Source organism: Mchenga conophoros, linkage group LG5 (genome assembly GCF_057382185.1).
Source record: "Mchenga conophoros isolate Kocher_MC1m ecotype Shallow Benthic linkage group LG5, M_conophoros_male_GT1.1, whole genome shotgun sequence".
NCBI classification, from domain to species: domain Eukaryota; kingdom Metazoa; phylum Chordata; class Actinopteri; order Cichliformes; family Cichlidae; genus Mchenga; species Mchenga conophoros.
The window spans coordinates 36,043,873-36,071,244 of NC_140530.1; the positions used below are offsets into that span (position 1 = coordinate 36,043,873).

Genomic DNA, 27,372 nt, shown 5'->3' on the forward strand with positions numbered 1-27,372 from the left:
GCTAATAGTTAGCAGCTATGTGCCGGCCTAACCAATCAGTGGTTCAAGTGCCGGATTTAGCACCAGTTTCTAAAGGGTTCAAGCTATCGCATCATCTACTTCTGTATAATTATAATGGTGGTAAAAACCAACAAGATTGTGCGTCCGCGCTTTCAGTCCAGTTACAGAAACTGAGGTTCACTGGCTTAAATGAGACTAGGGCTGCCACGATTAGTCGACTAGTTACGATTACATCGACTATCAAAATCGTCGACGACTGATTTAATAGTTGACGCGTTGTTTGAAGCTTTGTAAGATCCCAAAAGACGCAGGAATAAGTAGTAGGATTTAAGAGTGTAATAACGGACTGAAACAGAAGATGGCAGCACTGCATGTACAAGGATGCCAGCTGCGGTTAAACCCCGGAGAAGAAGAAGAAGCTGTGTCCCAGAATTCATAGCGCGGCCCAGCTCAGTTTCCAACAATGGCGGCAGCTAGTTAGTTTTAATATTACTCTAATTATTCTTTCTGGGTCACAAAATAAACGTTTAGCATATTTTCAGGCGAGAATGTAGCTGTGTAAACCTCAAATATCTGCTCAGTTTATCAAGACACCACATATTTTCAAAAGCGCTCCGACGTTTTCGGAGACGTCTGTTACCCACTAGCTCGATAGCTAGCCGGGGTTACAGGCTCACTAGAGCCGGTGAGAACACCGGACTCCCGGCAGATCGTTTTCAAACGTCTTTCGCTACTCAGGTGAAACATATATAAGTGACTTAGATAACTTAAAAATGTTATTGTTTGGCTTTTTTTAGTATTTTATTTGTTCCTGAGTAAATCGGTTTGGCTGAGCTTAAAGTTATAGTTTTTACACAGCTGAATAAACATTAAGAAGACAACTGATTATCAGAAGTGTGAGATGTTCGAGAATATACTCCGGTGTCCTGTTATATTTTAGATAGCAAGGAGTTTATTAAACTTCACCGAAACAATCTGCAAATTTCATTAAAATTGAATAAACTATCATCTTGTCTTTATTTTTAGTTTGCACATACCTTAAACACTTAAAACTGTAAGCTAATGATAGTTATATAAGAGCAGATGCTGCTGGTGCAATAAGCTGTACGTCCAATGGATGATGATCTGATTAGTCGACTAATTGCAAAAATAATCGGTGACTAGTTGACTATCAAAATAATTGTTTGTGGCAGCCCTAAATGAGACCAAAGCAGGGCTTGTGTTAGCCGATGTGATGTCACTTTTGGGGTGTGTGCTATTCTCAAGGACAATTATTACTTGTCTGTGTCTAGCATTAAGCACAAAGCTAAACATTGTAAGCAAAACTGAGAAAACGTTGTGTATGTGTGAGGTCTACCACAACTGAAAATGGGAAAAAAAAAATCTTGTAAAATGTGTTCTCAATTTAAGGATCGATTTCACAATCAATCTAAATGAGCTGCAGTTCAGTGCACTGAAATTCCTCGCATGTTTTTGATCTGACAAGTTTGTGAGCGTGTTTATTTGAGAGCAAAACTGAAGTGTGACTGGAATCAGTGTATTTTCCGTTATGTGTTTAAATGTTTTCATATGTGTGTGTGCATGAGTGTGTGATTGTGTGGGTGTGTTAAGCTTCTCACCCCTCCAATTTACGGCCATCTGATTAGCTGATTTGTTGCCTTGTAGTTATGCTAATGCTAGCTAATTACAGCCCTGGTGAGTACTCAAGGCTCTCTCTCTCATTCTGTGTGTGTGTGTCTTTCTCTTGTGTGACTCTTTTGATCTCATGCTGTCAGTTACTCAGCAGATATCATGGCTGCTCCTTGCCACAGCTGTCAGCAGGATGGTGTCAGACAGTCGCACGACTATAAAGATGCAACTGGGTGTATTTGTGTACGTGGTTGTGTTGTCTGCATTTGTTTATTTGTAGACTCTGGACAGTCATGACTGCTTTCATTCTTATTCAGGGAAGGTGTGTGTATGAATATGAGTGTGTGACCATTTTTCCTTTGGATGTGTGAGTGTGTGTGTCTGTTTCCTTGAGTCACATGCTAAGCCCCAAACATCAGCTCAGGGATCCCAGCCAATTAAAAGCTAACGCAGGCCCAGATGCCTTTCTCCTACCAACATCTGGGTATTAAGCTAAACGCCTGCGATATATTAGTTATGAAGTCAGCAGCTATGAGGAGGACCACACAGGAGAAGGGGCACATTTTAGCACACAGTCTCGCTCTGTAACTTGTTCACTATGTAAAACGATGAGGTTTGTCTAACTAAAGGGCAAACAAAAGAAAAAGGAGAACATTGTTTTCTTTCTCACTGATTCATATCAACTAACCTGTCATCATATTTCACCAGTCATCAACTTCTGTATGTATGAGTTTGCTGAAATGGCCCTGCAGAGACACAAGGAACAGGAGTTGTAGACAGAGAAACCCACAAACTTAACTTTTGTTCTATATTTTTTTCAAAATCTTTTTGCAAAATGCATAAAAGATGAGCGGGAAGACTGAAAATGTGAGAAATTTTCACAATTTGCACTCCAGGGGCAGAGCTTCGGAGGAAGCACCAGTGTAAAAGTGAGGATATAACACTGTATTTGTGCACATTTAGTCGAACAGCTCTGAACTGATGAAGACAAGTCGCCACATGTGTGTTCATCTGCTGGGACAAATTTATCTACAGTTTACATACTGAGGTGGGCAAGAGAGATAAGAACATGGAGAACGAGAGCAACAGTGAGGGGGTGGTTTGCGTTGTAGAACATAATGATGTGCTTATAGATTATATCAGTTCACTGAATTGTGTATTTAATTTCCCTTGATTTCAAATTAAAGATCCAGGGTGACAGTGATGCAACAGTGGTGCTTGAAGGTTTGTGAGCTCCTTCACGTCATCACGTTAACAAAATGAAAACCCCTCTTGTGTCGCTGTCAATCGCTTCTGCTTGTTGGCTCTGAGGAATTTCAGTTGAAGCCATTCCTCCAATCAGAACAGCTTCAATGCTGGCAGGTTGATGGGTTTCCTTAAACTGCATGCTGTACCTTCTTCTACATTTCTGAAAACATGCGCCTTTTTAGGACATTTTTCCAGAAGAACAATGGTTAAGGTAGCTGAGATATGGTGTCATGACAGTTTTGGGGGCAGAGTGGTTTCTTCTCTTTTGTTCACAGTGCTCGCAGCACTGTCTGCAGCACATACAGCAGATGGCCCAGCTGGTGTGGAGTCACTTGGTGTGTTTGCATTAAGTTGTTAGCTAGTTAGTGAAAGCCTGTGTTCACAACCTCTGCAGCCTTTGTGCAGTTTTCTGCTACTTTGGACTCACTGAAAACATGAACTATTACATGTTTCACTAAATCACAGGTCAGCTGATTTGAAGATATAGAGGTTTGTTATATTTTACTACATAACGTGTGTTTCATCTGATGAGTCCAGATTTCTGCTGGAGTGGTGACATTTGGATAATGCAGTCAGAACTGGATGTAAACAACATGAAAGCATGGAGCCATCCTACCTCATATCAGCTGTTCAGGCTTGTGTTTGTGGTGTAATGGTGTGGGAGATATTTTTTTGGCACACTTTGGGCTCCTTAGTACCAGCTGAACATAGTTAAAACACCACAGGCTAACTAAGTACTGCTGCTTAGCATGTCAACTGGTTTTCTGAGCTCACTGTATTCAAATGGCCTCCACAGTCACCAGATCTCAATCCAGTAGAAGACCTTTGGGAACTGGTGGAACAGAAGATTGACATCATAGAAATCTGCAGCAATCATGTTATTGTGGACCAAAGGTTAGCGGCACCTTGTTTAATCCATGCCACCAAGAACTAAGACAGTTCTGAAGGACAAAGACAGTCAAATCCAGTACTAGCAAGGTGGCTTTAAGTGTATATAAAAATATTTAAACAAGTGGAGTTTGCTGAATTATTGGCTGTTGGGCTGAAATATGGGTAATTTAAGCTCTTCTGGTTTTTTTGTTGTTGCTTTTTTTTTTTTTTTTTTTTACCTCAAGGCACTTTATATTGTAAGATAAAGATAATACAGAGAAAATCCCAACAATGAGACAACCCTCCTATGAGCAAGGACTTAGCAACAGCAGGAAGGAAAAACTCTCTTTTAACTCTCTTTTTGGTAGAACCAGGCTCGCGACTGCTTGGACGTGAGGGGAAGAAGACAAGACAATTCGTAACTCCTTTAAGTATAAACTACAAAAGTTGTTTTTAATTTTCCCAGAGGGTATTTAAAGTCTGATTGTCTAACTGCGAAGTTTCCAACCATCCATTTTCTTAACTGCTTATTCGACTTCCAGAGGGTAGCAGAGAAACTACAGCCCTTCAGTCGGGGAGAGGCAAGGTACACTGTGGAGTCATCAGTTTCCTAACATGCATTTGAAAGTGGAAGGAAACCATATACCTGCCAGTCAAAGGATTTAATGTCTACATTTCGGAGTTTGACACTGATACACCCAAAAATACACCTGTTCAGAATCCCCATTTATATCCACCTATAATATGGCTTTCTTCTACACAGGAAAGGACTTTCAGACCCTAAAACAAGAGCTCAGGCAGAAAAACGAGTGCACAACAAATTCCACACGGCTTTGTCTCGATTAACCGTGTCTGCACAGTTTTTATGGCGGCGTTGTCTGTGCCATATATCTCCTTGTTTCCTCTCAGTGAGAGGCTCTCAGAGCTGTGGTCACTGTGTTCCTCTGGTGGCCTGCAGGCTTCGTCTGCCGCTGTCGTGTTTTGTAGAGACTGTGTTGCGGTTTCTCCTACGCACCAAATACAAACACACAGACGCACACACAAACACACAAATACACGCATGTGTCTTGTCTCCCTTTCTGCCTGTTTTTGTCTGTCTTGTGCTCAACCGCACACATGCATCGGGTATCCGCCCCTCCACATCCTCTCCACTTCTATACCCTGGAGCCCATCTGTCTCTCTTTCCTCGGTCTCTTTTTCCTCGTCAGTTTTCCACCTCCTCTCTCTCCTCCCTCGCTTCCAGCTGTGTTATACAGCTAAAGAATATAAGGAGCAGCAGGCCGGCTATAAATATTCCCTGCCCACCCAAGACTGTTAGGATTATTATTTTTCTTATAATCACTGTGGTCTTTCTATAAACTGAACAGATTATTATCTGTTTTTTGTTGCCCTGTGCAGGTCCCTACTGCACAAGATAGCTGCCCTCTCCACTGAATTTGTCTTTGCGGAACATTTGTCAAAGAATTAGCAGGAGGTTGTATTTGAACTGACACAGCAACAATGTGGCATCGGATGAGATGAGTGGACGAAAAATACATTAAAAATAAAAATCCTGGAGTAAAAGTGACGTAGAGCCACAGAGAGGGAGGAAAAGAGCCAGAAGAAGCTGGGTGATGGTGAGGAGTGCTGTCGAAGGTGAAGAGGAATGCTGAATTTACAATGACAAAGCTCTGTTCATGTTTTCTTAAAAATGGGGGTTGGGCTCCTACTTGTTTACAGATGGAGCAGTCCTGTGTGCTGCTTCGTCTACAGCTGGGAACCAGCTGCGTGAATCAACCTTTCCTCATCTGCTTTATCCATCCATCCTTCTCTCCCTCCTTCTCCCCCCGCTTCCTTTGCTTCTCCTCCTTAAAAGGAGTTCAAAGAAATCCTTGTGGTTTGGGGCAATACCTATCTGCTATACAGGCATGTAGAAGTTAAGGAGAAGTAGTAGTAGGAGAAGAAAAGGCAAGACTTCAGTGGTAGACAGAGAAAAGAGGAAGGTGTGTATGTGTGTGTGTGTGTATGGGGGAGGGAGAAAAAGAAGCTGGAGGTAAAGAGAGGAGAGGGTGGAGAGGAGCGGGGTACAGGAAACCACAGGTATGTGCAGGATGGTGGGTGGGTGGCCTAGAGAGAGAGAGAGAGGACAGAAGAAGCAAAAGAGTGAAGGAATCGCAAGTCATGTGGGCATTAAGCTGAAGGAAATACCCTTACATGTGTTGTCAGCATCACACCTGTCAGCTCGACTGAGTCTTTTTTGGTCGAGACCCCTGAAGAGAAGTCTAACTGCTTTCCTGAGAAAGTGAAGCTCATTTGCCAGCAGTGCAAAACAGTGCTTGTACAGGCAAATGAATACAAGGAGAGGTGAACCGCTCCTAATCCTTAAACAAACACGATCAAGTCACCGACTGATGAAGCCAATGGTTACAAAGGTGATAAAACAGTAATCATGACTGTGCCGCTAAGGTTGGCTGTTCACGTGACAGTAAAGGAAGTTAATGATGGGACTTTTGAGGCCAAAATATTTTCATTGTCAGTTTGTTAAGCAAAGATTATGTTTACAGTTCACTTTTGTTCTGCACCTTTTACTCCTAGCACCAGGTGTTCATCAGGCTGGTGATACAAAATGATGTTTAGCGTTCCTAAACATTACAAAAACCCAGCGACGGCTCAAAACTCTGAGTTTTCTAGTCATTTTTCTTGCTGTGATTTATCTACCTTAGCTGTGCCGAGTAGCTGTACTCGAGCCCTCCAGTGCCCTAATATCTTTCATCAGTCACTCTGACTGTGTAACAACAAGGGATCAACGTTTCATCCCGCCATTCTGACAAGGTGAGAGCCCCAGCACTGAGACATCAGCACCGCAGCTTCACCAGCACAAAGTTTACAGTACAGGGATACGTGAAGTGTGAACCGCTGGGGTTGAGACTGGGGTTATGGTGTCGACTGTGTCTAAAAGGATAGTAAAGGATTCCCGTCTCATGGCTACACAGACTAAGTTTTTAACCAACTTTAAAACCAAAGAAATGTTGTCATGTGTCTCACCTTCAGACTTTGTATGCTTCTGTTATATTCAAATATATTTTCCTTAGTATGCATTTTTACATTCAAATATATTGACAGTAATGCAGTAATTTGGTTGATGAATTTCTGTCTTTTTAATGGATAATATGCATAAGTATATGTATACTCTGTACATTATCTGCATTATAGCTCGGTCATTAAGCCGGGATTATACTTTTCTGCTCGGGTCCGACAGTGAGCACGAGGGTCTGTGTGCCTGCCTGCTTTTGTGACCGAATGGACTCATCCATGGAGCATTTACATTACAGTGCTACAACTACACATCCGCTCCAGGCGGTGGACTGCTCGACCGTCGGGTCTTCAGCTGTTTGTGTCCGGGTCCACAGCAGATTATAATCAAGCTCTTGGAGCTTTACAGAAAACAAAATATTTAGAGTGAGAACTCTTTGAATGCCCAAGTTTACAAAGCAAAGCAACAGGTGATTAAAAATGGCCGTATGATTTTATAGTTTAAACAGTGGTGTAAAGAGGGAGGGAATAGGGTGGCAAGTGCCCCCATGAAATATAATTGCAGTGTGTGCAGCATCCAATGAGTTAGAGCCTGGGTGGGACCAGAGCTGTGGTCACTGTGTGGTCACAGTATGTAGATTAAAATACTAATACTAATAAAATACTAATATCCTTATATATTTATGCTGTATTCCTAAAAGTACTAAGCACAATACAATTTAAGTCATCTCCAGCTGGAATATGAAAACGATCCGTCCATCCAAATAATTGTGATTCAATAATACATGTAGGGAGATCATGAAGAGAACTGGTGTATAATGAGTACTTTTACTGTGGTGCTACTTCTCATATAGCAGATTTTGAGCCGAAAATATCAGTTAGGAAATAAATTTGAAATGTGGGAGCACAGTGTCTCATAGTGATGCTGTTGTTAGTACTGTAAGTAGGGTGTACCCCACTTTTCCCCCCACGATAGCTGCGATAGGCTCCAGATCCCCCCGTGTCCCTGGACTGGATAAGTGGTTAAGAAAATGAACGGATGAAGATCATTTTGATGGCATGAAAGTCAGTTAACTAAAATACTGAATGATGGTCTTACTCGTCTGACACAATGAGGCTTATGTCTGTTCTGTATCTTTTTAAAGACCAAATGGGCATTAAAGCAGTTTAAATCAAAGTCAGAATTGCTGTTACTAAGTAGATATGACATTAATCTTCCCTGCAGCAGTTTAGTAAGTAGAGCTTACTGTACATTACAGTGATGTCTCCAACCCTGTGGCCTTTCACTGGTCACACTGTTGGCCCCCATCACATTACAGCAGCTGCGAGGAATTCACAGATTCTGGGTAAAAGGGGTAAAAAACACAAGGGGGGGGGGTAGGGTGGGGGAGAAAAGCAGGAAAGGGTGAGAGTCTGTGTTGGGGTTGGAGGGGGGGTTACAAAAACAAAGGCAGAAATTAAAAACAAAGTTTACCACTGAAGGAAAACAACAGGGTTAGAAAAAGTCGGCATAAGAGAAAAAAAAGAAAGAAGGAAGGGAGGAAAAATGGAAGAAAACGAGGTAGAATCTGGGCTGTGGTTGGCTGCAGGCCCGAGCCCCGCCTCCGTTCCCTCCTCCCTCCCGCGGTCCGTCTCCAGCCCTAACACAACAGAATCCCCCACAAGCCCAGCCACATCAGGAACGGCTGGCTACATTATAGCTGCCATTATCGTCTCTCAAGTCATAACAGCCAGAGAACACCCACCTCGACTGCAGCTCCGCCAGGAGGGGGAGGGGCGAGGGAGAGGTCGCAAGAGCAGGAATGAGCGTAGGGAAGGAGGGAGTGAGGGAATGAGTGAGAGGGTGGAGGCAGCGGGGGAGAAGAGGGAAAGCGAGAGATAGTCAGAGATACAGAGCTATGGAAGAGGCAGAATTATAAGAGGACAGCAGGGAGCAGAGGAGAGGGTGGGGGAGAAAGAAGATGCTTTCAGATGGGTGTTTACACTCGATGCAGCGACCTCTGAAGATGTGTGTTGAGTTTTATTGAGGCTGCTGAGTGCGTGTAAATGTTGTGTAGAATATTTAGCAAAAACACAAACAAGCAACACAGACTGAATACTCACATTCCCATGTGAGATTAGAAGAGAAGCAGGCTGAGAGGAACGGGGATGTCATTAAATGCCGCTTTTTATATTGGCTGAGGAAGCGCGGGCGGGGGGCGGGGGGCATGTGTGAGCCCCAGTTTAGTGTTTCACCCAAGAGAAAAGGAGTGTAGAAGTAGAGCGGATCAGACCTTTTGTGTGACACAGCCAGTGACCTGTGGAAATGTCTGTCCTCTCTGGAGACTTCCTCGGAGGGAGGAGGATCAGGACTTTATGGGAATGTCACAAATGGCGAAACTGTGAGACTCTAAACAATGTTTCTCTTTGTAACCCACAAACACAAACTGTCACCTGAAAACTGAATCTAATGGGACAAATAAGCACTAAAAGCTCTAAAATGCCTTCAGCCCGGTCCAATCAGATCCCTGCAGCAAGTCTGTCCTCCTCAACTGTATTTTGTCCCTTGAGCTGTTTTCTCATGTGGTACTTCTGACACTTTGTGGAGGATAACTTTGGGATATTTTCCTTAATCGTCCTTTCTCAAATGTAGAATACAGCAGGAAATTTACTTCAGATGTATTTTCACTAGTGCCCACTTGCTACTGGTGAATGAAACACGGACTTGGTACCAAAGAGCTTGCCGGTTAAAGACTGAACGTCTGAACGTGCTGGGCAGTTGCATTCTCACTGCTCACTGTCTGACTAAAGTTCAGGGCTCGAGTGCATGTTTGGAAACGGCTTCAGCTTCTTAAAGTGACACTATTTAACTAAAATAAACAACCGATGTATTTTCCAATAAAAAGTTAAAGTCATAGGCAATAAAATATTAAAGTGCACCACATGACTGGGTAGGCGTAGAACCACCTTTCACAGCATTAACTTGAAGTAATCATTTTCCATGTAACTGTCAATTTTGGCCCACTCTTTACAACATTGCTTTGGTCCATTGAGATTCGTGGGCATTCATTTTTATACAGCTCCCTCCACAGCATTTCAGACAGTGAGGTCTGGACTTTGCAGAACCTTCATTCTTTTCTTTTTCAGCCTCTGTTGTAGATTTGCAGGAGTGCTTGGGATCATTATCCTGTTGCTGAGTTTCGGCCAAGCTTTAGCTTTCAGACACATGGTCTCGTGTTTGATTCTAGAATACAGAGTCCAATGGCCACAAGGTCCTGTGTCTGCAAGCAAGCCCAAATCATCACGCCTCCAACACCGTGCTTCACAGTTGGTATACAGAGTTTGTGCTGATATGCTCTGTTTGGTTTTTGCCAAACATGGCGCTAGATTTGTCACCAAACATTTCCACCCTGGTCTCATCCGTTCAAAGTACAATGTTCAACAAGTCTTGTGACTGGTACAGCTACAGTTTTCTAAACTATAATCCATGCTGCCATGTTCCTTTTTTAGAGAGAAGAGGCTCCTGGCAACCCGTCAAAAAAACGTGTTCAGTGCACACAGCAAAGGGTCTCGAGTCAAAAACAAAACCAGGCTGCCGCATTTGACTCTGAGGCATATGTTCGCCTGCTCAAACCGGCACCCCAAGTCATGATTTTTAACATTTAACATGCCAACAGAGGCCAGTAAAGTCAGATTATTTATTGGGTTTTTGCCTTTCTTTGAGTATCGCATGATCGGCCTTTGAGGTGAAGTTTGCTCGGATGTTCACTCCTGGGAAGGTTGTGCCATTGTCATAGCACATACCTGAAAGCTTGAGAATGTAAAACTGGCAGAACCTCGGCTTTTATAGAAGTGATCTTACTTTCTGATGATCAATCAATCATATGCATTCCATTCACAGCACCTGGCTGCTACTTATACTCCTTATTTGTGTGGTGCAGTAAGGGTGCACTTACATTTCCACAGGACTGCATAGAGTCCTGTGGAAATGTTTTATTCCCTTCACAGAAGGCCTGCAGGCCACATCTGCTGTTATACTTAGTATCAGTTTTTGCTGAATTGTGAGTCTTTGGTTTGGTTTCTGACAGTGAGTGAGTAATAGCCCAATAAAGGATACAAACCCATATTTTATTTGTTGGTGGTAGGCTCTGTTAGTTTGGTTAGTAAGTAGGTAAGCTGGGTAGAAATTTATTAGGCTACGCTACATTCAAGACTACTTAGGGATGTTTTTAAAATATTCATTAATGGAGGTGAGCTCATCTAATATCACCGTTAAGTGTGGCATCCAACAGCAAGCCCATTCATGGATTTGCCACACTTTGGAAAAATAGTGTAGTGCTATTAGAGCAGAAGTAAAGTTAGAAAGCTTTCCTTTTTTCAGAGCAGGATGATTCTGTACAACAAAACTAGAAAACAACACACTAAAAACAAGAAAATGATTCAAATGGATTATTATTGTCCAGCTGATTCAGTTCATCAGTTAGATCAGGTTTGTGATCTTTATGTCTTTATGATAGGGTTGGGTTTTTCGGGTATTATTTACAGTAGATATCGCTGTTTTGCCTCATGTTACAGTACATTCATAAACAGTAGTCATTAGCTATATTTAAAAATAAGATTAAAAAGACTTGGGCCACTCTAATGGGAATAGAACTAACTCGCAGAGCTTTTTCTCTTTGTTTCAGTCTCTTTATTCTTAAATTTGTTCACCAACAACAAACGTCTGGCCGGGCTTTTAGGCCGTCTTTCAACTCTGTCCTGTCTTCATTAATCTCACCTCCTTTCGCTCAGCTACAGTTCAGTCGGAGAAGTCCAGCTGGCTCCGTCGCACTTTCCAGTCAGCCAACAAGCAACTCCCAGCTGCCCATCGTGGTCATCAGCTCAGTGAACTGGATGTCTGACTATCCTCGATCTGGCTTAGTCAGGCAGGAAATAATCTCTGTAAACAGATATCTGCTCATGAATATGAGGAATCTGTAAGCAAGGGCCAAGATCTTTGGTAGCTTTCTGGTTTCTGCATGTAGTCCGCTTGTTGTCAGGATTCTGTTGACCAATCCCGTCCAGCTTTGCTTGCAAGTCACAAATGCTCTCATAAAAGAAAATTATGATTGAACCGAGGAGATAGAAAGGATAGAATCATTTACACAGAAAACTTTAATCTTTTCATTTCAGTGAGCGGTTACAAGTGTCTAACTCGGTCAGTAAATGTAACATCAAGAGTTAGTGAACCTTGAGTGTTTGAATGTGGAGGTTTTGGGTGTACAAAGTGGCTGGACATCCTGTGCTCATCGCCAGCTCCTTGGTTCCTGCCCAGCTAGCTGTGCCGCACTAGAGCAGATTTGTTTAGTTAGCCGTTTGATTTATGGCCTTGGGGTTTTTAATATGCTGCTGCCCCATCCCTCTCAAACCCAGCACCACAAAATTACACTGGGCAGAAAACTCCTTCAGAGTTTCTCACAAAATACTGACCTGAAATAGCGCAACACCTGTGTCAGCACCGCACATATGAAATCATCCTGGATGTGTAAATCCATGTATTTCATTCTGTAATAACTATGTAAAGGTTCGAAAGACTTTCCCACCTAAAATTCATCACCAATTAGAGAAAAATACTAAAGTTTTTATAGTCTAATTCAACGTCTTTCTAATAAGGTCAGTTACATTACACTCAACAGCTGTAGAGGTTTTGATTGAACTGCACCGTCTGCAGTTTCTGATGCCTGGTGTTTGTAACGTTTACTGTTTACGTATGTTGGAGGTAAACCTAGCTTATGAGACAAGGTTGCTCAGACTTTTTCTGGATGTGAGCACGAGCTTTGCACCATGCAAATTAATTACACAAGACACATTTCTGTGCGTGAACACTGAACTCGCTGTTTTACTCCCTGGAGAAACGTTGCCAAACACACTTTTCTACAAATTCCAGGTTGCACACATGCAGGTTTATACATTATTCACTCTCGTGCTAGGATCTACCACACACACACTCTAGTGCAAGTTAGACTCTCCAAAACACTTTTGTGATACACACCTGCTACTACAGCATCACCGTTATGGACAAACCTCAGGCTTCTACTGATATTTCTACTATAAATTACACTAATTCATACAATTTGTTAATGAAAACGCACTTAGACACCAATATCGCCCATAAGTTCTTATAGTGCAAACTCAACTTTAGTTATTCAGGTAACAGTTTTAGTGCTTCTGCAGAAATCGTGGTAACAGCATGACTGAGGAGGACACGAGGCAGGTCAGACTTTGGAACGTAACCCTCAAGCGTCTTTAACTATTTTTAAAGCACGACCTTTCTCGAAAATTGCACAAAAAATAGAAATGTGACGAGGATATTGTGTGCTCAGAGTTAGTGATCCCAGTGTGGTGAGTTTGTCGATCAACTTCTGCACCTGAAGAAATTGTCTCTCCCGCTTTGCCTCTGCCATCTAACACAGATATGATTGGACTTTTGTAACTGTGCCTGCGTTTCTCTGTGAGTGTGCTGTGCATGCATGGTTGTAATTATCTGTAACGTGTATGAGTGAAAACACTTTTTTGGGGGGGATAGCAAAGGTTGCTCGTCCAGTTAATGGTCACGTGGTCTGCTGCCGATCCTGTGCGACTGAGTTTCTGCACTAACTGCTTCAGTATACCTACCGTCACTGTGGCACACATTCTCGCAAGACTTGGTGGCCGCTGGATGATTCTGCATCCCCACCGTGAGAATGACAGGTGTGCCAGTGTGTGAGGTTGTCTGGGGAACCCCTTCTTGGTATTTATGAGTTCTGGACAGCTGAGGTGTTTGGTGAGATCTCTATTTAGCACTTCCGGCTAATTATCATACACACATCCAAAGCTTGTGCTGAATATATCCAATTACTCCTGGAGTGCCCACCAACCCCCCACCCCCTGGTGGCATGTGGCTTAAATAGGTCCCTACTGCCCTTTTAACACTTGTGCTACTGCATAACAGGCGTCGCAACCTGTTACACTGAAACCATAGAGCTTTGATCTGCAGAGCACAGGAGCGCCTCTAGTTTGGGTTTGAACATTTGTCACATAAACCCAAGTAATGTGGTATTTGGACACAGCATCCAGAGTCTGATTTGTGATGCTTTTATATTTTTGCTTTATTTTATTGTTGCAGCACATGTCCAAATAAAAGAAATAATAGCGTATTTGTCCACACATGCGTGGACAAAATACATAAAATTGTTGAATGTTTTTGGCCTTTTTCCATTTGTTGTAGCTCAGACATCAGTGTACTAATTACCTTTCGAAACATGTAAGAACCCACAGTCCCAGCTATTAGTACCTGCACTGATGTGGCTGGATGTAATGAGCAGGTGCTTGTTTCCTGAGCTCTCTCAGCTAGAATTACCTTACACATATACTCTTGCTGAAAGATACCGTCTCCATATGAGGCTCCCACAAAAGGCTGCTTTGTTCCACTTTCATTTTTCTCTGTTTGTCTTGCTAGCATCACTAAACCTGTGTCCTTTAAGTTTTTTAAGGCAAAGCCCTGATTTTCTTCACTGAGCATGCGTGGCTGCCTCGTCAGTTGTTTAACACGATAGAAAGATTTTTAAAAGCTCTCTAAGAGTACAGGATGTGTTTTTAATCAGGTAATCCCTTTTGTTAAATGTCGAGGTCGAACCTTGCACTCGAGTAGCTGTAGCTATGAAATTAAGATGAACGTGAATTCTTTTACATTTCACTTCTATGTGCTGCTTTTACTTAAGCAGTGGATTTGGCATTTTAAACCTGGACTGTTTAAAATAAGTGTGACTCAAGCTTTCAGAGAGCTTATTTTGTCCACAAACTGTTTTTCTTAGTTTGGTTTGGTCTGTTATTAACATCCTACGTATTCTTTTTTTCCCCCTCAACCACAATTGTTCTCTGTATTTGGATTTTCTTTCTGGTGGAGTTCAGTTTTGTTTGGTGGAGTTGGGTTTGTTTGGATTTCCTTCTCTTCATCCTAACCGTGTCCTCGTCTCTTTATTTTTCTCTCTCTCTCTCTCTGTGTCAGGTCCAGGGTGTAAGGGGAGCATTAGGTCTGAGAGCTCCGATGCCAGTGGACATGCAGCCACACCAGGGGCTGTATTACTACGAGACTTCACCCAGCCAGCCCTCCAGAGGGTAAGATGGCAGCGAGCACGGAGCGAGGCCTCCTGTTGCTTTTAAACAGCCGCAGCTCTTTTACGTGAGAGAACTCAAGAGAGTAGCTCGACATTTTCAGCAAATCTGATAACAATATAATCACCATCATTATTACACACACACACACACACACAGAATGAGCTACAGTTGAGATTTTTCAGTGCTGCCTGGAAGATAAACCAGTGTTACTGGCTTTCTTCAAAAACAGCTGCAATATTTCTGTTCTGTAATTTACAGAATTTACATTCTGATACTAGTTTTATCTACAATTTCAAACTGTCTGGTCAAACTCAGCTAAATTATCTGCTTGGCGCTGATCTGCAACTTCTCCTACGACGACACAAGCTTGTCAGGTGTGGGTGTCGAGCAAATGATTTTCTCTTCCTGCAGACAAGAAGGTATTAAACTTCTGCAAAGAGTAGAGTTACTCCAGGATTTAACTCCCCTCAAAAACCTCAATAAATAAAGTTTGTAGGTGTTTGTCGTGTACTTTTGTACTAGACCTTCACGTTTGTTGCCAGATTTTATGCTAAAAATGGCACAATGCTGTCATCTTTAATAACCAGAGCTGTTTCTTTTTTCTAATCTTGCTACAGATCAGCAAAATCTGAGAGATCTGACTTTTTTTTGTATTTTATTAACAATAAATCACATCAGCTCTCCTAGAAAGCAGAGACGACTGATATCTTAGGCTCAGAAATCAATCACACAGATATTCTCAGGGTACAGAAGCTCAGATATGTCTGCAATTGTCGTGGACACAGTGCTAACTCAGCCCCTCACGCCTCCTCTATCCACCCTCGCGCCGTCTCCCTCCCTCCCTTCTCTCATGCCACCCAGGTTGCGGGTGGACTCAGCCTCTCTCTGACAGCTGCTAATTACAGGCTGACCAGGCCCCGCTGCGCTCTGCATGACTGCCTCGCGCCCCACTCAGGTTACCCAGAGTGAGGGAGAAGCAGAGAGAGTTGGAGAGAAAGGTGGCTGGGCAGGACAGAGGAAGAACAGAGGAGCAGGAGGTGTGGGGAGAAAGGAAGATAGAAAGAGACAGAGAGTTGCAGAGGAAGGAGAGCGAGAGAAACAGAAAAGTATAACAGAAAGGATGAATGGGAGAAGAGAAAAGTAGGAATGGGAGGGAGGTAAATTCGGGGGGAACCAGCAGAGTGGATTAGAGAGGACAGATTAAGCTCCTGTGTGGAATACACGTTGTGGTAAAAGAATTAAAGAACTCAAAGGGCGACTTAGGAGAAGGTGGAGAGATGCAGTCTTTCCCTTTTAGAAGAAGAGCAACAGGGACGGAGAAAAGCAAGAAAAGAACAGGAGAGACCAATTTTGAGCTAACCAGTGAGAGTAAAGAAATGTCAGAGAATCCATTGAAATTCATGAAGACTGGAAAGTTCCAATGAAGATTCATGTCTGTAGCTTAGGGGAAAACCCAGCTGAGTAAGTTTCCAAAGTTTAGGCCGAAATAAGGGCTGTGTACCATCTAGTGGTGGGAAGGACACAGCACAATAGTAGTTCTAGTCTTTAGGCAGTGCTAGTTTTTCCAGGCATGGAATAGAAAACATCTATATGTAATTCTAGCTTACAGGCTGGAAATAAAGCTTTCCAGTGAGTATAATTTTATCCCATTTATCAGGCTTTCATTTATTTATTGTGATTTTGGTTTAGATGACTGTTTAATCAGCATGACTGTAAATAAAATGATAAAAATGCTACAAAAGAGTGCACAACAGTGTATCAGAAATCATTATCATTCCTTGTCACAGTTCCCTTTCAGAGTATTTGCAGTTTACACATTTATTCAAATTTCTTTTGCTGTTTTTCTCTGATGTTCGCAGCATAGTCCCATCAGATCAGTCTCCCTACAGTAATGCGTCTTCGCTTCGTGCTCCGCTCCTCGACGGCCCGTCCCAGGACTGCCACGCTATGTATAATCCCATGACTCATGGATCAGGACCAGGGCAGGGAATTGGCCCCTGCTTGGATCAATATATGAGGCACCCTCAAGCCCCACCACCCCACGGTATGATGGGCCACAGGGGTATGCCGCCCACAGAGGGTGAGTCAGAGTATCTTTTACATCTCCGTTAACCTCACAGCTGCTATTGATTTGGATTTAAGGATACCTGAGAGACTGAAACCAAAAAACAATGTACAAAAGGAGTGAACAGAAGTTAACAGTTGGCTGGCTTTACTGTGGAGATATAAATCTGGAGTGTGAGGTTGCAGTAAAACAGCAGGCGGGTGGATTACTCTAAATTAGTCAGTTAAATAAAGACGAACTAGAGCTAAAAGAGTTGTGTGCGTACAAATATATCCATATATAGATACAGATATGACTGAACACTTACTTGTTAATGAGTAACTGGTTAAATTTGTATGCATGTATGTTACATCACCAGTCATGTGTGGAATGTTATCAAAACAGTCAAATGAACCTCTCATGTGGCTGCTGATGCAAAGTACTAAAATGCTTTTCTTACATTTGTACCTCATGTTACTTATTTGCTATTTATTTTAATTTTTTTTTTCTATTACCCCTAAAAGTCTAAAAAAAAAAAGGGTCCAGACTAGATACCACCAAGAAATGTGTCATTACAGAAAAGGTGAAAAGTTTTGAAAAAGTTTTACTTGCACAGCTCTGCAGGTCAGCCTAAATTGCTTGTGAGATTTTCGGCATGTGCGTGCTTCTTTCTGACTCTCTGAGCTGCAGCGACCCATTAATCCTGTCTTTGTTCCCCTACTTAAAAATAATGTAGCTTTTTGCAGCAGTGCATTTCAGTGTAATGCTTTGCAGGTGGTAACAGCGCCCCCTACTGTAACCAGAACATGATGTCTCATCACAATTTCTGCCAAGTTCAACATGGCTCTGATCAGATTGGATCAGGTGATGGTAAGGAAAACCTCAATTTAGATATTTTTTAAAAAAAACCATCCTGAAATTTAACCCTTCTGCTTTCATTGTCATCTCTCCTGTAGGCTCGAGGTTCTCCACACCTCGTTCCATGCTTAAGCTAAGCAAAAAGCGAGCTCTGTCCATCTCTCCTCTGTCTGATGCCAGTGTGGACCTGCAGACGGTAATCCGGACCTCACCGAATTCCTTAGTGGCCTTTGTAAACTCTCGCTGCAACCCCAACGGCGCTAGCTCCTATGGTCATCTCTCTGTGAGCGCTATGAGGTCTGATATCACTTGATTTTATATGATTTGAAAGTCACTGTTATCCTCCTCGGTTACACCCTTTGTCAATAAAAACAGACCTGAGGTTAAATATTTAAAGTGGACCTATTATGCTCATTTCCAGCACCATCATCAGTCTGAAGCCTGAGCTGAAGGTTTCAGGGATTTTTTGTATGTACTCTGACCTTATTACTTACTTTGAACACATGCAAAATTGCCAGTCTGCAACGATAGATAGATAGATAGATAGATAGATAGATAGATAGATAGATAGATAGATAGCCCTCTGAAGAGCATGGATGAACAGGTGAATAAACAATAAATAAGTCCACTTTAAAGTATTTGAAAGTAATGTCCTGCACGTTTGCTGACGTTTTTTCTTTCATGTTTAAATTGTGTTGATAATCCCTCTCCTCTCATTTAGCCCTCTTCAATATTTATTATCAGGTGTGATGTGATGACATCCCTTAAGCCACGCCAGATGGTGACACATGTTTCAGCCAAATGGTTTTAAATAATAAAAGCAGATTATGTGAAGTTGAACAAAATGTATTTCTTCATTTTTAAAGAATTGACAAAAAATACATTAAGAGTGTATTTCTAGCTGCACCATCTTTAGCAAACTAGCTGCTGATTCTCTTTAGTTTCTTATCAGTTCCCTTTATTTGTTTTTATCTCCCGCTCCACAGTCCATCGCTCGGTTATTCCAGCAATATAAATTGCCAGTCCAGACAACAAGGGTCCATGTATGGAGGAGGAGGAACACCTCTGGGAGGACACACACCAGGCCCCTGCCAAGCTTCACGTTTACCTCCCCACAATCCTCGGCTCCATGCTCCGCCCAAACACGGACACGTAAGCTCATTCTTTCACTCAGCACACCCTCTGCTTCTCATAGCTGGGAGAGCATAGTTGGGAAGTGGGAAGAGAAAGCGGCGGATAAATGACAAAGAATGAATGCATATTTTATATATACACATTTAAGTTTTGAATGAGGAGAAAGACAAAGATTATATTATGAGAGTATTGTTTTGCAGCTGAAGACAGAGCCAGGCCTTGGAGGTGCGATTGATGGCATGAATGTGAAGAGCCTGGAGGAGAGGTCAGAGGGAGATGTAGCTAGCCCTTCTTCCACTGGCACTCAGGTACAGTAATGATGATCATATGTCAACGTGAAAGAGATTCAAAAACAGTGAAAGTGCCTGAAATTATATATTTAATGGCTGAAAATATGTTGTTTAGATAATTGCACAAAATAAACTGGAGCTATTCTTCATTTCTACACATGTGTCTGCAGGACCCTCTTCTGGGCCTTCTGGATGGGCGAGATGATTTGGACAAAGAGGACGGGAAGCCTGAACCAGAAGCCGTCTATGAGACCAACTGTCGCTGGGAGAGCTGCAACAAGGAATTTGACACACAAGACCAGCTAGTTCATGTAAGACTAAGAACAGGGCTGCCAGCCTTCAGATACAAAGTAGAGAGAGGAACAGAAAGGAGGTTATATAATACAATACAAAACAAATTGCATTTTCATAGCTTTATATTATATATTGTAACAGTTAACAGTAAAATAGGTGAACTAACCCTTTAACTAGCTAAACTGAAGAGATGCCGTGGATAATGGATTAGATACAGTTTCTGTATGTGACCGCTAAGCTGTCTGAGAAGGAGAAAAGTACAAAGTTTAACTGACCTGTAGGATCCTCACTTATCATGCCTTACACAGAGATACCCAGCTGTTGCAGATGTTTACTAAATTCAGAGGAAGCAGCTCATATGGCTCCATCTCAGCCTAGCATCCTCGCCTGTCACACCAACCCTCTGCATGTCCTGCATCACACATCCATGAACCTTCTCTGTGATCTTCTTCTTTTCCTCCTGCCTGTCAGCTCCATCGTCAGCATCCTTTGTTCATTGTATCCACTATCTCTCCTCTGCACATGTGCAAACCATCTTAGTCTCTTGTCACTCCCAATGAAAGTCTCTTCAACTCTCCCACCTCCGTTAAGGATACACAAACCTTCACGTCCTGTGAAAGTTATGTCAAAAGGTAGTATTTAAGTATTTACAGATCAGTAATAGATGTTAAAATAAGGCAAACATCAACATATATGAAGTTAAATAGGCACACTGAATGTCTTTTGCATTTTCTGCGTTTTTATTTACCGTGTGTTGTGTAGAAGGACTTTAGTTTGTGTTCATGTGTAGCATAGAACTATAGAATGCTTCCATCCCAAAACATGTCATTGGAGTATCCACTATCTGTCACTAACAATGAATCTTTTTGTGTTTGCAGCACATCAACAACGAGCACATCCACGGGGAGAAGAAGGAGTTTGTGTGTCACTGGCAGGAGTGCTCTCGAGAACAGAGGCCTTTCAAAGCCCAGTACATGCTGGTGGTTCACATGCGCAGACACACAGGAGAGAAGCCACACAAGTGCACTGTGAGCACATGTGTTAAGTCTTTGCTTTGCCTCTTAGTTCTTGTTTCTCTTTCCTTGTCCAGATATCTTCAATTCCAACATGCTGCTGTGTTCCTGTGTACCTTGACATGCATACCATATATTATTTTCAGTGTGGATTAACAACCTTTTTTTATATTTTAAAACTCGCTTTACTGTTTTGAAGCTCAAATCTAATATTGTTATAGGACCGCAGGCTTGTTGTCAAAGCTTTTACAGACTCTAATCATCCCCTCTCTTGCAGCGTAGCTGTTGTAACAGTGTTAATTAAACAATTATGTATATTTGCTGTTCTAGTTTGAAGGCTGTAATAAGGCCTACTCTCGCCTGGAGAATTTGAAGACCCACTTGCGCTCTCACACTGGGGAGAAACCATATGTGTGCGAACATGAAGGCTGCAACAAAGCCTTCTCCAATGCTTCAGACCGAGCTAAACACCAGAACCGAACTCATTCCAATGAGGTAAGATTCACCTCCGAAAAGTGCTTAGCTATTGAATGTCACGTGCATGTTGCTGTGTAAGCTCTGTATTATTAACAGTGTTATTTGATTAAACCATGTGTTTTCTTCCTAAAGGGTAACATGTAACTGTTTTGTGCTGTTTCATTACACGCTTTCATGTAAAATAATTGTATAAATTAATATAAATGTATTGTAGAGATTCACATGCCAAGATACACAACATAAATTGGAAATAATTTCTATTTGAATCATAAGATTTTACATAGCAGGGAAGCAGCAGTAAAGTAAACTGTGGAATGCAAGGAGTTCACATAAGGTGCTTTTGTCTTTTACAGAAACCTTATGTGTGTAAAATCCCTGGTTGTACCAAGCGATACACAGATCCAAGCTCTCTGCGTAAACATGTAAAGACCGTGCACGGCCCTGAGGCCCACATCACCAAGAAACATCGTGGAGACACTGGCCCTCGTCCCCCCGGTTCAGTTATGAACCCTGGAGGTCCCAACTCTGAACTGCTGCTGGAGAAAGAAGAGGCACGCAGAGAAGACTGCAAACTATTGGCTCCTGAGACTTCTCTGGTGAGGGTTACAATTTGTTCTATATCATTCAAATGAATAACATAACAAAACTCCAATGTAGTGGAAAAAATAGGGACCCCTTCCATATTTTCTTATTAAACTTTATCCCATTTTTAAAGTTAACTTTGTCTCTCACATCTTCCAGAAATCCCAACCAAGCCCTGGTGGTCAGTCTTCCTGCAGTAGCGAACGTTCTCCACTGGGGAGCACCAACAACAACGACAGCGGTGTAGAAATGAACCCTAATGCAGCCGGTAGTCTGGAGGACCTCACAGCATTGGAAGATGGTGTTGCAGGTGGAGGGGGAGGTGGAGGGGAGCCGGGAACAATGGGAATGTCAGCGCAGGCTCTGAAGAGGCTGGAGAATCTAAAGATTGACAAGCTGAAGCAAATCCGCAGGCCAACCCCTCCTGGACGCGGTGGCAGCAACAAGCTTCCTGCAATACCTGGTACATGGTGTCATAAAACAAGTTAAAATCAATGCATAAACATAGAACTACAACTGCTGAGCTTAAATATACCTTAGATTGTTACATTAGCTGTTCAGTAATGTTTTCACTGGAACACACTGAATTTTTAAAAAACTAAATAAAATATTGTTAATTTGTAACGATTTAACACTTCTAAGCTGTTTCCTCCTGGATGTTTGTTTTCAGGTCCAGGGGAGAGTATGGGAATGTGTGCACCTTCTCCACTTCTCTCAAATCGACGTGTTATGGAGCTGTCCAATCATGAGCTTGGAGGGGGAACAGTTGCCTGCTCTACTAATGACAGGAGAGGAAGTGGCACCAGCAGTCTAAGCTCAGCCTACACCGTGAGCCGTCGTTCCTCCATGGCTTCTCCTTACCTGTCCAGCCGACGCTCCAGTGATGGCTCGCAAATGGGAGCAACGGTTGGGGGAGGATGTCACCTTCTGGGCGCAGAACAGGCTGGGGGAGACCCTCTCTCTCCTGAGACCAATCGCAGAGGAGCTCCATGTCCTGGAGGCGGGTTGCCCGGCCTTCCTAATTTAACCCCAGCTCAGCAGTACAGCCTAAAAGCCAAATACGCTGCAGCCACTGGTGGACCACCACCTACTCCTTTACCTAATATGGAGCAGCCAGGTACTCCTGGCAGAAGAGGAGGTGTTTTGAGTGAGTACCATGGTCAGCCTTTGCCTCCTTTCCTTCAGCAAGCTGGTCCTCGTAGGCATAGCGCCAACACAGAGTATGGCACCGGTGTTATCTACCCTCACCAAGCTCCAGGTAATAACAACAGGCGAGCCAGTGACCCAGTTCGTGCCGCTGCTGACCCTCAAGCTCTTCCCAAGCGCTTCAATAGCCTTAATAATGTAGCCATGATGGGCCGAAGGAATGCACTGCAACACCGTGGCTCTGACACCAGCCTTGCCCGCCATATGTATTCCCCCCGGCCTCCGAGCATTACGGAGAACGTAATGATGGAAGCTATAGGTATGGAGCCCCACCACGCTGACAACAGGGATCGCTCCATGATGTTGCCACCTGCAGAGAGAAACTTCATGGGATATCAGCAACACAATCACACCCTTGGAGGAGTAGATGGAGGTCCCATTTCAACTCAGCTGTCCCCGAGCCATGATGCCCTGAGCTGCCCCGAGAGGGGTTACATGCAGCGGCAGTACCCGAGCCAGGGAGGGGACGTGACTGCCAGCGCTGGTGTAAATCCAATGGCACAGGCAAGACCTGTTCATTCAGAAGGCATGTCGAATGCACTTCTGCAACAAGCTGAGTACAGTATGAGCAATTGCCAGCTCAGTCCCTCTGGTCCCCATTACCCTAGTGTAGGCCAAGGTGGTGACGCTGGAGGTCCCTGGAATGACACCCATAGCCAGGTCCAAACATCCAGCCATACTCTTCAGAACCAGCAAGCTATGCAGTATTCAGAAACTAGCTTGCACCCACAACAAACGCAGGCTCACTTCAACAATCAAACAGGCCTCTACAGCAGTTCAGATGGAACCCACAAACTCATAATCAAGCCTGAGCAGCAGTTCCACCCTGGGATGGGAGCTGGAGATGCCTGTCAGAGCGCTAAGCTCCATCATCAACGCATGCTTCTGCAGCAAACGCAGGGTTACCCACAACAAACAGGGCAGGTAATGATGAGGAACTCTAACAACCCCAGGTGTGACTTTCAAGGGCCAAACCAAAACCCTTTTCCCAGTGGAGAGGGATTAAGTCTGGGCTGCGCTGGCTCTGCACTGGCTGATGGTCAGAGGTCAGAAACCCCAATGATGCAGGTAAAGGAGATGATGGTGAGGAGTTATGTGCAGTCCCAGCAAGCACTCATGTGGGAGCAGCAGCAAGAGCAGCAGCAGAGTGGATTAAAACCTTCTCCTCTCTCTGACAATATGGATCTGAGTGGTCAGGCAGCGATGATCCAACACAGTCCACAGCACCAAAACCAAAATCTTTATTCCAGCCAGACCTATCCTTACCCCAACCAGAACCTGGTCATGAGTCCTCAGGCCCACAGCCGTGTGCCAAGCTCAGTAACACCTAAAGACCAGCAGATGGCAGGTCTCCAAGGTTCATGTTATAACCAGGAAATGGTGGTCCCCAGACCTCCTCAGGGCCGAAAACCTCTCAGCCGCCAGAGTAGTCTGTCACAGGTGGGAGGAGGCTACCTTGGCAGCCCACCACACCTGAGCCCTGTCCATTCCACTTCCAGTCCCAGGCGAGGCGTTCGACTTCCTCCTGTCCAGCATCCACAGCATCCCCAGAGTGAAATGTTCTCTCCTTCCAACAACAACAACAACGTATACTACTCGGGTCAGATAAACATCGGTATGGAGAAAAACATGGACGCTCAAAACGGGCCTTGTCTTAACCAGCAGCACAGTATGGGGTCCAGTCTGGACCCAGTAGGTGGCACAAAGTCCACCCCTTTGGCTAACTATCCTGAGTCTGGCCCCATTTCAAACGCCCTAGAAAACTTGGACTTGGACAATGCTCGCATAGACTTCACTTCCATCATCGACGATGCCGACTCTTCGTCGTTCAGCGATGTCAACAATCCCATCCAAGATCAACCGGGATCTTCGTCCCAGGCCTCATCCCGCCTCACCACACCCCAGACTTCTGTCAGCTTGGCTGCAGGGTCTGGCCTGTCTAACATGGCTGTGGGCGACATGACATCCATGCTAACCTCACTAGCTGGGGAGAATAAGTACCTGAATACACTGTCTTAGAAGACAACTCCTTGGCAGCTATACAGAAATTAAGGCTAACAATCACACTCTGGCCTTTACCAGGTTAAATGCAACCAGCCTGAGGTTTCAGAAAAGAAAACAAATTCTGTCCCTTAACATGATTTTTCTCTCGTACATTATAAGAAAACTGAGTTGTGTAAAAACAGAAAAAGTTTTAAAACAGAATAAAAATCTGTGCTGTTTTATACCTGTATGCTTTTATATGTAAACTGAACATCTTCCGTATTTTTAAAACCAGGATCCCGAGCTGGCGAGCATCTTTTAATACTTCTCTGGAAAATTTTAGTTGAGACCAAGCTACTATTGTGATCCCTCCACACAGGTCGAAATTTTACAAATCCTCACCCAAAAACCTTAAAACCAAAGGTGCCTGATCAGCGTCTCGCAGTTATCTCCCGCTGCCTCGGTACTCGGTGTTTTTCTGTGCCTGCACACGGAGCTGTTTGCCTGAATGACGCTGAACTTCTTTCTGAACGGGCATTCCAGTCACGTATGGAGCACAGAAGGAAACATGTAAATAAGTTTATACAGCGTGTCATGTATGTGACATTAGGTAATACCCCTGTCTTAATGGACTGCTTGGTTTCTGAAGGCTAATGCTGAGGGATGTCATAGTAAAATGTTTGACAAGTTAAGAGAAAAAATGCTTTTAGTGATCGTGAAATCATTTTTCCTTATCGCTGAGGATTTCTTCCTTATCAGGAGCAACACAGTATGCTACCAGAGCAATGTCAGTATTCCCACACAAACACACTTTCCCCTGCACGTGACCGCACAGAGACACTCAGGATGTGTTTGAATCTTTGGTGTTCATATTACATGTATGTTGTAATTGCCTTTCCAGACAGAGAGTTTGCACTCCACATGTTTACTGTAATTATTCTTAAAGCAGCTGTGTATGTATTTTTTTCCATTTGTGTTCATACAGTGAGCAAAGCTTGAACATAACACGTATCCACAATCCCCACTACATGTCAACATGTGTAATATACTCAAACATCCCTTTACTCAAAGTTAACCTCAACTACAGCTCATATGTGACTCAGCTGAGTATGGTGGGTATTCAAGCTACTGGATACAAATTGACTCAGCTGGTCTGTACAGATTATTAATAGTTGCCTAACTGTTGAGAATCTGAGGTACATTCAGAGTACGGTGCTGCTGCACTTTGGCTCTAATCCCAAAGAGGAGTTGCATGAAAAATGCTGCGTTAATAGTCCACAACAGGGCATCGGCATGAGTGGGTTTTTTTTAAATAAATAATTGCTACCACTGTTGTAAAATCGTCATTTTCTTGGCACACTGAGGTACTTTTGTGCAACTTTTGAGCTGTATGATGCAGAAGTAGGCTGCAGCGCTTTATACGAGAACTAATTTTATACTGTGGCTTTGCACTGACTGCAGCACTGTGTGTCTCCGTCTCTTATTACTAATAACATGAACCTCTTGGTTTTTTTTGACAATAAAGAATATTTGCAGTATTTTTTTAAAATAGTCATTCAAGAACACACCTGACCGTGCCTACACTCAGCAAAGCCACATTAAAGTATTGATGAAGCATTTCACATGACTTTTCAGCTCATAATAATAATGATGCCACTGTAAAGTTTACTAAGCATTAGCAGGAACGGGGGGAGAGTACAATCTACCAAAGACATCTACAAATGAGAAAAACATGCACAAATAGTCTATTTTTAACACAACACTAACACTAGAAATAAGGGCATGAACATTGACTGATAGTGCTATGCTTTAGAATGTATGAAATGTTTTGTAAAAAAAAATTGTCTTTTTATATTAATGAACTTCATGGATGTCGCCTTCTATGTGTGTATTTTTTTATGTAACTGTCACCTTTCATTCTGACTTTTTTGCTGGCAAAAGAATATCACCTGTAGCTACCGAAAATTAAAATAGCAGCAATAACTATATTAGACAAAAGCCCAAGTGTTATATTTTGTGTACAATTTTCTACATTTTTATACATATGTGCTATATTTTACCATTTTATGAATAAACATGTTGAGTTTGGGATGGATGCAGAATGTTTGTGGTCCAACTTTTCTGTTGCATGTTTCTTGTTGTGTGATGCAGTTTTGTTCCACATATGCTCAAATGAGCAATATGGAGTTGTTGTTTTTTGTAGTGCTCATGTGTTGAAGAGTGAATTATGCGTTAAACATGGATCTAGGTTAACAAACAAAATTGTATATAAAGAGGATTTAATATTTGTCCTTGCTACAAGCAGTCTTTTTGTCTGGTGAGTTAATGCAGTGACTCCGTTTCTCCAGTAGAGTGCAGTAGAACATGAGGAGCGTGGGCAGACACTGTAGGCTCTTTAAATTTAATTCTCTGCAAACGAAGACCTGATAGCGTTGCTTGCTGTACTTAATCTGTCACTCCCGCGAGGGCTTAAATGGAATTACTCTTCCAAATTATTCAAATTTGGTCTGTCCAAACGACCAAGCTGAAGGCTCTGGTCCTAAATCATCAGTGTTTTTAATCCCACAGACTGTTTCCATCTAATTGTTTTTATTATTATTAAAACCTCATAGCAGTT

General features: G+C 42.9%; 1 protein-coding gene and 1 long non-coding RNA gene across 3 annotated transcripts in view; one reads left to right on the forward strand and one right to left on the reverse strand.

The window, feature by feature from the left end:
* gli1 (GLI family zinc finger 1) overlaps nucleotides 1-26,850 on the forward strand; it is a 53,233-nt gene extending 26,383 nt beyond the window's left edge. For both annotated transcript variants that reach the window (XM_085275164.1, XM_085275165.1), the window contains exons 2-13: nucleotides 14,765-14,874; nucleotides 16,734-16,954; nucleotides 17,693-17,788; nucleotides 17,875-18,073; nucleotides 18,763-18,928; nucleotides 19,111-19,218; nucleotides 19,371-19,511; nucleotides 20,373-20,522; nucleotides 20,838-21,002; nucleotides 21,338-21,580; nucleotides 21,726-22,029; nucleotides 22,237-26,850. In XM_085275164.1, the coding sequence (XP_085131290.1) occupies nucleotides 14,804-14,874; nucleotides 16,734-16,954; nucleotides 17,693-17,788; nucleotides 17,875-18,073; nucleotides 18,763-18,928; nucleotides 19,111-19,218; nucleotides 19,371-19,511; nucleotides 20,373-20,522; nucleotides 20,838-21,002; nucleotides 21,338-21,580; nucleotides 21,726-22,029; nucleotides 22,237-24,791 (4,419 nt within the window). In that variant the 5' untranslated portion in view covers nucleotides 14,765-14,803 and the 3' untranslated portion in view covers nucleotides 24,792-26,850. The remainder of the gene's footprint in view (nucleotides 1-14,764; nucleotides 14,875-16,733; nucleotides 16,955-17,692; nucleotides 17,789-17,874; nucleotides 18,074-18,762; nucleotides 18,929-19,110; nucleotides 19,219-19,370; nucleotides 19,512-20,372; nucleotides 20,523-20,837; nucleotides 21,003-21,337; nucleotides 21,581-21,725; nucleotides 22,030-22,236) is intronic.
* On the reverse strand, nucleotides 19,273-20,071 carry LOC146575008 (uncharacterized). The gene is made up of 2 exons (XR_014892517.1): nucleotides 19,770-20,071; nucleotides 19,273-19,471 (listed from the first exon to the last, which is right to left on the reverse strand). It is a non-coding gene; the product is annotated as an uncharacterized LOC146575008 (long non-coding RNA).
* Nucleotides 26,851-27,372: the final 522 nt, after the last annotated feature.